Source organism: Halyomorpha halys, unplaced genomic scaffold, assembly GCF_000696795.3.
Source record: "Halyomorpha halys isolate HHAL.00 unplaced genomic scaffold, Hhal_1.1 Scaffold832.1, whole genome shotgun sequence".
Taxonomy (NCBI): Eukaryota; Metazoa; Arthropoda; class Insecta; order Hemiptera; family Pentatomidae; genus Halyomorpha; species Halyomorpha halys.
Window position 1 is genome coordinate 127,669 of NW_027113014.1, and position 11,590 is coordinate 139,258.

General features: G+C 31.2%; 1 protein-coding gene across 1 annotated transcript in view; it reads right to left on the bottom strand.

The window, feature by feature from the left end:
* LOC106686500 (lipase 1) overlaps positions 1-11,590 on the bottom strand; it is a 19,815-nt gene that overhangs the window by 3,582 nt on the left and 4,643 nt on the right. Inside the window, exons 2-5 of the mRNA XM_067050649.1 lie at positions 9,718-9,848; positions 7,286-7,380; positions 1,351-1,505; positions 13-171 (exon numbers count right to left, since the gene is read on the bottom strand). Of these exons, the coding sequence (XP_066906750.1) occupies positions 13-171; positions 1,351-1,505; positions 7,286-7,380; positions 9,718-9,848 (540 nt within the window). The remainder of the gene's footprint in view (positions 1-12; positions 172-1,350; positions 1,506-7,285; positions 7,381-9,717; positions 9,849-11,590) is intronic.

Consider the following 11,590-nt stretch of genomic DNA (forward strand, 5'->3'; position numbering starts at 1 on the left):
GTCAATACTAACTAGATTTAGGTTTTTTGGGTTTTCTCTAGCAAAAAATCCAACAAAGCTTAAACACATGCGGTGTGTGAAGACTTGTTCTCCACAGAACGTATTCAAGTTCCTTGCTGTCTGTTTGTTCCTGAGACCTAAATCATAGCTACCTGATCTGCTGATGCGATTCTGTGAAAAGTATAAGTATATACTAATATAAATGTTTGTTAAACAGGAAAATTTTGTTTAGTTAAAAGTATGGCTTTATTCTGAAAGTGCCATTCTCAAACCTGCCTAAGTTTGGTCAGGAGAGTTATAATATTAAAAATTTTCAGAAACTCATTTTAAAGTAAATGTAAACATTGTTCTTAGCCCATTATGATACTTTTAATGAGCCTAAAAAAACTTCTTACATTCAAAAAAGTATTCTAAAATGCAGTATTACTTGAATAAACTCAAATCTGAAATTTTTTTTATTTGATCGGTATTGTCATGCATCAGTAGAAACCTGTTTTCCATATAGGGACCAAATGACACTCGGAAATGTTGTGTAACTATCTTTGAATATTTTAGGACTTGTCTTTTACAACCACTAAATTTTGTTTTTAATAAAATTGTTGCATACATTATCTAGAATACAACTCATCAAAAATCAGCATTTATTGCGCTGGACCAAGAACTAACTAAGGGTATCCCCTCTCTATGGAAGCATCTATTTTACAAGAGCTACCTCGAATTCTCTGTACATAGCAGAAGCAATCTTATCTCTGGTTTAATACTTTGAGGCTGTATAGATACCTACTTGTACTGTATTTACAAAATATATTAACCCAATAAAAATCTAAGTACAAACATATACCATTTTTGCTGTAAACATTCCAGTTTTTTGATATTTAAGTTATACAGTATTGTATTATCTATTGCAATGCACCGTCATTAAATGTTAAAACTATTTTTGTGTGATTTTGAAAGTAAAAACTGTGATTTTTTAAACCGAAGAACTCACTTGTAAATAAAACTTGACAATTGCACAGAAGTATAACACAATGGAGGCTTTACTTGTGAAATTTTCTGAATTTTTTTCAAAATATTTATTTTTTTAAGTTTTAATTTTTTTTTAATTTTTGTTTGAAAAGAGATACAATCTAGGGTTGATTCTTTTTTAATACTGTACATTTAGGTACTACATACTTACAGTATATAGGTACATACTACAAATCCCCAAAATATAAAGCCTCAAATTAGATTCCTTCTTATGAGAGGCTGTTACTGCCAAGTGTATTAAGGTATCAACTTATTGATGAGGAATATTCTTAAACTATTATAAAGAATAAACTATTATTGTTAAAATGATAAAAATAACATTACTATTAATAAGTCCTTTGTTACTGCAAGCATCCTAAATATTGGTGGTAACCTATTTACTGGCTTCAGGTACACTACTGGTGACATGAACATTGCAGCCTCCACTTTATTGTTATATTCTGGTTTAATTGTACACATCACAGAAAATGTAATTGTACCTGAAAAACAAAAATGATAATTTTTATAAATCTATACAGTTGACATTCTAAAACGATAAAAATACAATATGGTTATGAGTGGACATTCTGCCAGAGCTCAACTTGATGATTAAAATAGTAATTTGAAAACTGGTAAGAAACTGTTACTAACTTTGATAAGGATAACAATTGTTTTAAAGAGTAGAATTTATTTGAAATGTTGAATAAAAAATGGATAAGTATGATTTTATATTTCGCAGCATCAACTCTTTGAAAATTTTCAAGAGTAATTTTTCTGTACAGGTAAAGTTCCAAAACTAAGTAAAGTCTAGGAGGATAAAATAATAAAATAAAAATTGTGGAATTTAGAATCTATACTGAGTTTATCAATTTCTGATGAATCATTTAACTTTATGTTTCTATTTTCAATAATCAAGCATTCATATGATAAACTAATATGAGTACTATAGTAGTGGTTCCCAAAAATTTTTTTTCAAGGACTTTCATCCTTTAATTATAGCCAACCAGGACACCCTAAATCTTAAATATTGTTTTCTTTCATAAATGACAACGGCACTGACACTGGTACAAATATGAATATATATTAGAGATGTCTCTCAGCTGTTCCGAACTATTCAGTACAAAATATTCCTTAAACTTAAATTTATTTTTCTATACATTATATATCAAGTGTATTAAGGTATCAACTTATTGATGAGGAATATTCTTAAACTATTATAAAGAATAAACTATTATTGTTAAAATGATAAAAAATGATCAATAAAATGCTACTTTAATTTACAAAATATAAAATAATAATGTCTGTTGGCATATGATAAATAAAATGTAGTATATTAATGTAGTAGGCATACAAAATTTAAAACAAAAAAATTCTCCTTGTTATAATAAACTAGATAAATAAATTTATATGAAACCAAAGGAAATAGTAAAAAAAAAAAAGTTAAAGCAAGAATAAATTAACGAAACTCATAAGTCTGTCAGTCAACAATCCAGTCATCAGTTTATTGTGTAACTCCAAGCACATATCTGGGGCATTTGTTATCTTAGATTATTTAGGATGACTTGATACAGCTTAGTGAATTATCAAAGCCAGGAGAAGATTATTTATTAGAGAAAAGGCAACATTTATGAGACAACAACACTTCTGACAATACAGGTCACTATAGGGAACAATCAAAGAACAGCTTTCTACATGGAAATAAGGGGGAAACAGAAGGAATTTAAAAAATGTAGAAAGAAGAAAAAACTAATCAAGTAATTCCAAATCATAGCTTATTATAATATTATTTTCAGCATGCTAGAAATTGGAATGATGTATAAATTTAAATTAAGAGAGCTACTACACCTCTTGTATACACCCAAAGAGACATACTACCCAACATAAGGTATTTATGTAGGAAGGGACGGAGGAAGTAGTCTACATATATTAAAGGGGCACATAAATAGAGGTTATTTATTCTTTTTTTTTTTACTTTACACAATTTTTTTATCAGACAAGAACATTATTATTTTTAAGTTAAAAATTGCTGTGTTTTTATTTTAATTTAATTTTTTTTGGTGGGGATCCTGCAGAATAATATTGTATGTACACCAAAAATATATCCCAAACTATGTCACCACTTCTTGAAACCATTAAAGTATAATGTTGTCTTCAATTAAACATTTTAAAGATATATATTAAAATGTGAAATATGTTAAACCTAAAACAGTCATTCATTTTTATTTTACCAGACATAGAAAGTTGAAGATCATGTACCAAAGTCTTCAATGAAGTACCTGACACATGCAGTAAAAAATTAGACCAGTCTTTCTGAAAAATATCAAGAAACTCTATGTAAAAAAAGCCTATGTCAAAATGTATATTCTAATGTAACAAATGTGTATATACTGTGTATACACATTAGCATATTATGTTCTGTTTTATTATTTTAGCATATAATGTGCATGCTAATGTGTATGCTAATGTAACAAAAGCCCAAGTCAAAAAAAACTAATGTATATGCTATAATTTAATATTAATTTTTATCTTAAAACAATTGATGTTATTACATAAGGAAAGAGAATTACCCTCGCCCCGCAATACAAAATAATAATAAATGAATTATTGATCCAAGAAATTTCTTTTAAATACAAAATTTATCTTTTAAAATTTTTAAAAACTACAAATTAAAAATTTGAACAATTTATCCAAAGCCTGCTACTTAATATGATTGGATAATTACAATACTTGAACAAAACCATCCAATTTTCTACATGTTGCAGTGCTATATCCTTATTTACACTAATTAAAATGTTTATTTTGCATACATTTAGGCATTTTCTAGCGACTTCATCGAAAAATTAATTAGATTGTTAACAAATATATATATATATATATTTATAGTTTTAATTATTATATTAAGAACAACAATATGACACCAAACAATTATCTTAGTCAATTAGCATAAGGTGTAATGTTAATAAAAATATACATAAACAAATTATAATGACTATATAAATATTTTTATCGGTTTATGTTAAAAAAATCAGATGAAGGAAAATAACTTTTAAATCAGGGCTTATGATTATATGAGTATAAGACAGGGTAATGATAGGATATTTACTTTCAGTAACTGTTTAGTTTAAATAAAAGTAAAAAAAGTTATCTATCTATGATAGATATGCATGAGGAAAGGTTCCTCACCATTCAATATAGCTGTATTAGGAGAGGGAATGTGTAAGTTTGAGAAACAGGAATATATATTTAAAGGAAGGATCATTGAAGAAGTTCAATAAAATAGGTATAGAAATATATGGATGAATACTCTTCAACGATGTACTCTCTTCATGTAGTACATACAAGTGCTAACAATGCTTCCTTGGTGTATTTTTATTACAATTCCTTAGAAACTGAATACTTTATGTTGCATGATTATTTCTTTGTTAATTGTAACTCTACTACCCTACACCCACTCATTGAGTACATAAAACAGACCTACCAATTTGTAAATCAGCTCCTACAGGTGCAAACGAGAAAGGAAGCCAAAATGCGTAATTCTTTTGAAATGAAATGAAACAAACAATGGCTTTATTAATCTGGAATGTTGTCTTTTTAGAACAAATTATGTGTACATTTTATTTTGTCCTGGGCAGTATGGAAATATTCAGTATATTTATATGAACCATGTAATTAATAATAAAAACACAGAAGGAATGAAGAAAAATAAACTATTTAAAATATTTACAGATAATAAAAAAAATCTTTAACTACTCGGCTATCTTAACTACACTGGCCTGAATCCAGCCTGAGGGGTTGAATTTTATTTTGTAGCAGTTTCACAAGTCACTTCAGCTCAGCGTAATATGTGGTTATTTGCAAGTCTCTGGTAATCCCAAAAACAATATGTATTTTAAGTAGTTCATAAATAATTAAGTTTGCTTATCATATCTCCTACTGGAATTTCGTCCATTATGATCTTCTAAAGATTCCTTATAACTATTTACAATACATAATTGAAAGAAGAATTTACTGTGCAATAATAATAATAGTCTTATAACTCATAATAAAAATATTGTGACCTTTGGTAAAAATTTATTTCAGGTAAAAGTAACCGGTAAACTAATTTAACAGCTATTTAATAATAAATAGTTATATACTAATATATAACTTTAACAATTACATGTGAATGAAATTGATGAGTAAATACTATTTAATTCAGGTAATGGTATTTCTGGATGACATTGTCCTTGTAGTAGATACTAAAGAGAACCTGTAAGTGAACAAAGCTGTAACTGAATGGGAGAATGGAAAGCTGAGCTGGAAAGAAAGGAAATTACCATCAATGTCAATTTCAGGAAAAGCAAAATAATGAATATAGGCCGGGAACAGGAATATATTGAAATACTTTGCAAAGGTGAACCAATGGAAATGGTGGACGAATACACTTACCTAGAACAGTGATCAGCAGGAATGGAAAAGTAGACCAAGAGATATCCAATAGGATAAAGAAGACAAATGCAATATACTACTACCTCTGCAACACAGTTATAGGGAAGAGGGAGGTAGAGAAGAATGTTAAAGTACATATCTTCAAGGCTGTATTCCTACCTACCCTCATTTACAGAAGTGAGCTGGATACCACTAGATAAGCACCTAAGCAGAGTAACTGTAATGGAAATGAAATACTTGCAGAGAGTTTAAGGCCAAACTAGTAGTGATCGCATACGGAATGAGAGGACAAGACAGGATATTTGAACTGTCTCTATAAAGGGTACCATTGAAAAGAGACAGCTCAGATGGTTTAGACATCTCTGCGGATGAGTGGAGATCCAAGAAATATTTTGAGGCTAGACCAACAAGGAAACGCCTAAGAGGATGATCCAGAATACAATGGAAGGACTAAATCTCCAGAGTGGGAGAGAGAAGAGGGAAAAGCTGGGATGCCATGAGGATGCTGGCTCAGGATCGAGAGGCTTGGTTTGCCTGAATAGAGGAACCTCTACGCTGAAAGGCACTAAAGAGGAAGGGAAAGAAGACAATTTCTATGTGTACTCGATCCCTAGCATAAGAATTTATTCAAGTATTTTCATGTGGATATTTATATTCGGTTATTTTAATAAAAGTTAAAAACGAAATACAAAAAAAAACACTACCAAGATCCTTCTTGCTGTGTCCTCTAATAATCCAGGAATCTGCAGCCAACATAATTCCATGCTGTATAAGAACAGGAGAACCGGAGTTCTCACCAATCCTGTGGAGCCAAATGCTGTATCCATCCTCTGTAATTAATTCGTAATTTGTAGCTTTATATCCTCCTCTTTCTGCTAGCTCATCCTGGGGATTCATGAATAATAATAGTCAATTAGACTGAGGTAAAATTTCAAAAAAAGAACAATTATATACTGATACTGGTATTAGTAATAATGGAGGGAAAGTGTCTGGCAAGAGCCCACCCCATTTTTTTGCCAAACCCACGACAGAGCAATGAAATACAAGTATTATTCCTCTGTGTCCAACCTTTTTGATTTTCTAATAAAATTTACATATATTAGTCCATATTGTCTAATAAAAAAGAAATTATATTTAAAAAATTGTTGTCGATGTTGTATAAAAAGGTTAAATTTGACAAATAAGATGTTTACTGATGTTTTTATTGTTTTTTTCACTGGTATAGTCATTGATAACAATTAGTTTAACAATATGAAACATACTAAAGAATGTTCTATATTTACAAAAATACAAATACATTGTAAGTTTTTCATCTAAAAACAATTTTTCAGACCAGATAAAAAACAAAATATACTCTTTCGAAAATAGTTGAATTTGCTCTCCTTACATATTACTGATGAAATATAAACTAAATAAGGAAAATACAGAAATAATGTATTTTATTTAAAATAAGGAGTCCAAATTAACATGGAATGTTCCTGCTTCAATGTAGGGGTGTTAGAATGTACCTCAGCTAAAATGATGACAACTATAAAGGAGTTAGGGGATGGTGGGGACGCTAAATATTTTCTCTATCGCTATGGGGCAAGATTGTGGCAAGCATGAAAAATTACTGACGCCAACCTTACCATTTAAAATTTTTTTTATGCTCCAAAATTGAAAGATGAAATTAGTATCTATCTTTCTACCAAATTCATCCAAATATGTTGGTAAATAAAGAAATGGTATAGAAAAAACTTCTTAAAAGCTGGCAGAAGCATTTTAGTTCAGTCCATTTTATGGCATATAATTGAATTTATATTGCAATATTTATCATGAAAATTGTTTACTTGACAATTCAATTACCAATTACCAAGAGAATGTCCAGCAAAGATTTTCTTCACCTTGTGTACCTCCAATATCTTGTCAATAGCAGCAGGTAAATCATAGACTCCAGATTCATGAAAGCTAATATAAAAAAAATATATATATATATATATTTATAGTTTTAATTATTATATTAAGAACAACAATATGACACCAAACAATTATCTTAGTCAATTAGCATAAGGTGTAATGTTAATAAAAATATACATAAACAAATTATAATGACTATATAAATATTTTTATCGGTTTATGTTAAAAAAATCAGATGAAGGAAAATAACTTTTAAATCAGGGCTTATGATTATATGAGTATAAGACAGGGTAATGATAGGATATTTACTTTCAGTAACTGTTTAGTTTAAATAAAAGTAAAAAAAGTTATCTATCTATGATAGATATGCATGAGGAAAGGTTCCTCACCATTCAATATAGCTGTATTAGGAGAGGGAATGTGTAAGTTTGAGAAACAGGAATATATATTTAAAGGAAGGATCATTGAAGAAGTTCAATAAAATAGGTATAGAAATATATGGATGAATACTCTTCAACGATGTACTCTCTTCATGTAGTACATACAAGTGCTAACAATGCTTCCTTGGTGTATTTTTATTACAATTCCTTAGAAACTGAATACTTTATGTTGCATGATTATTTCTTTGTTAATTGTAACTCTACTACCCTACACCCACTCATTGAGTACATAAAACAGACCTACCAATTTGTAAATCAGCTCCTACAGGTGCAAACGAGAAAGGAAGCCAAAATGCGTAATTCTTTTGAAATGAAATGAAACAAACAATGGCTTTATTAATCTGGAATGTTGTCTTTTTAGAACAAATTATGTGTACATTTTATTTTGTCCTGGGCAGTATGGAAATATTCAGTATATTTATATGAACCATGTAATTAATAATAAAAACACAGAAGGAATGAAGAAAAATAAACTATTTAAAATATTTACAGATAATAAAAAAAATCTTTAACTACTCGGCTATCTTAACTACACTGGCCTGAATCCAGCCTGAGGGGTTGAATTTTATTTTGTAGCAGTTTCACAAGTCACTTCAGCTCAGCGTAATATGTGGTTATTTGCAAGTCTCTGGTAATCCCAAAAACAATATGTATTTTAAGTAGTTCATAAATAATTAAGTTTGCTTATCATATCTCCTACTGGAATTTCGTCCATTATGATCTTCTAAAGATTCCTTATAACTATTTACAATACATAATTGAAAGAAGAATTTACTGTGCAATAATAATAATAGTCTTATAACTCATAATAAAAATATTGTGACCTTTGGTAAAAATTTATTTCAGGTAAAAGTAACCGGTAAACTAATTTAACAGCTATTTAATAATAAATAGTTATATACTAATATATAACTTTAACAATTACATGTGAATGAAATTGATGAGTAAATACTATTTAATTCAGGTAATGGTATTTCTGGATGACATTGTCCTTGTAGTAGATACTAAAGAGAACCTGTAAGTGAACAAAGCTGTAACTGAATGGGAGAATGGAAAGCTGAGCTGGAAAGAAAGGAAATTACCATCAATGTCAATTTCAGGAAAAGCAAAATAATGAATATAGGCCGGGAACAGGAATATATTGAAATACTTTGCAAAGGTGAACCAATGGAAATGGTGGACGAATACACTTACCTAGAACAGTGATCAGCAGGAATGGAAAAGTAGACCAAGAGATATCCAATAGGATAAAGAAGACAAATGCAATATACTACTACCTCTGCAACACAGTTATAGGGAAGAGGGAGGTAGAGAAGAATGTTAAAGTACATATCTTCAAGGCTGTATTCCTACCTACCCTCATTTACAGAAGTGAGCTGGATACCACTAGATAAGCACCTAAGCAGAGTAACTGTAATGGAAATGAAATACTTGCAGAGAGTTTAAGGCCAAACTAGTAGTGATCGCATACGGAATGAGAGGACAAGACAGGATATTTGAACTGTCTCTATAAAGGGTACCATTGAAAAGAGACAGCTCAGATGGTTTAGACATCTCTGCGGATGAGTGGAGATCCAAGAAATATTTTGAGGCTAGACCAACAAGGAAACGCCTAAGAGGATGATCCAGAATACAATGGAAGGACTAAATCTCCAGAGTGGGAGAGAGAAGAGGGAAAAGCTGGGATGCCATGAGGATGCTGGCTCAGGATCGAGAGGCTTGGTTTGCCTGAATAGAGGAACCTCTACGCTGAAAGGCACTAAAGAGGAAGGGAAAGAAGACAATTTCTATGTGTACTCGATCCCTAGCATAAGAATTTATTCAAGTATTTTCATGTGGATATTTATATTCGGTTATTTTAATAAAAGTTAAAAACGAAATACAAAAAAAAACACTACCAAGATCCTTCTTGCTGTGTCCTCTAATAATCCAGGAATCTGCAGCCAACATAATTCCATGCTGTATAAGAACAGGAGAACCGGAGTTCTCACCAATCCTGTGGAGCCAAATGCTGTATCCATCCTCTGTAATTAATTCGTAATTTGTAGCTTTATATCCTCCTCTTTCTGCTAGCTCATCCTGGGGATTCATGAATAATAATAGTCAATTAGACTGAGGTAAAATTTCAAAAAAAGAACAATTAAATATATCATAAAGGTGTACTTTGTAGGTTTTATAAATAATTAGACTGTCTTCTGTTGTTTTATAACCAGGGACTTGGTATAAACTGAATAATAATTAAGAGCTTAGAATATGAAACCTCTGAGGAATCCTTGAACCTTGCATTTTTGGCTTCCTTACCATGGAATTTTTCATGCAGAAAATAAAAAAATATTAGAAGATCTCTGGCTGATCATGTACAATTAATCAAGATAGATGGTCCTGGTGTGGTCAAAAATTGACTCAAATAGTTTTGAATTATTTGAGTTCTTTATGAACTCACACGGACTACTTTCTTGAATCTTTGTAGTAGAGAAGTATTATGTTCCCAGAATCCATAATTTTCACTTGCGTTTAACATTTTAGACATAAGGAACAAATTTGGGTTCCTGTTTGTCTGGCTAGTGAAATTTGTGTTTGATCATAATTGATCGAACCGCTTGTCCGACTTAAATGAAATGGGTGCAGCTTATGCTGGTTGGTATCAAGTTGGTTCCATATTTATTTTATTGGATTCTGTCAACTAGTTTCCTTCATGTATAAATATAAGCAATTGTTTTCTCAGCACATACATCTTTGAAATGGGCTCACCAGATTTTGACCAAAGTTGGGATTTGTTTGAAAATATTTCAGTATAAATTTTATCAAATTCCATCACTAATTTTGTCTATGCAAAAATATGCTCAAAAAATTAAAATTGTAATACATATTCTTAAACATTTAAATATAAATTTGTACCGACATTACTAAGAAACTGTAGGGGCAGAATGTTAAATCTGGGGGTACCTTTGACAGGCACCTGATGCTAGCTACTGGAGTAAGAAGATCAAGCTGGTTAGGAACAAGTCTTACAGGCTTAATCACCTGCTATCTTTTCTTAATTTTTCTTTCTGCCACAAATGAATGATCTATTAGAGGGTGCTCAGGCCAGTCCTACGGAGCACTTACAACTCCAACAGTTTCAGAACAGTATGCTCAAACGTATCGTGAAACCTACTCCACTTCAAAGAGCAAAGACGACCATCCAAACTACCGACTTACACAGAATTTATCTCGAGGAGGCATATCAATTTTTTTATAGCTTCCAATACTGTGTTAATACCTTATTCAGGACACTGACACCGACAGGACGGCCACTAGGGTGGAAGATACACATAAACAGCCTCACTTTAGACTGAGGACTACTACTGGACACTCTCTGGACTGAAAAATCGTGGTGCAATCCACCACCATTAGACTGATACCGATTATTTCTCCAATATCCAAAATATCTTATTCGTAAGTGCTCTATTTAAATGCATTCCCAATGCAGAAAAAGAGGTCCTCTCAACCATATTTCCCATCATCACCTGATATCAACTCCATGCACCCATAGGGGCTAGAAAGAAAAAATATATAAACATAAAAAAATAATAATTATGAGCCTTTTTACGCAACAGAAATGGTGATGATGCTTTATTAACCTGTCGGGGTTGTCTGGTCTTAGGCGATTTCTCCAGCCTGATATCTCTTAACAGAAGGCCCACAACAAGGCGTATTCAATTATAGTTAAGAAAGGAAGGCCTTGCCAGGGGATGAGCCCTGGACACTGACTAGGTAGAGGAGGTCTAGGTGAGAGAGTCTGAGGCAGAGTAACAGTTCTAGTTGCCGAGATGAAGCGG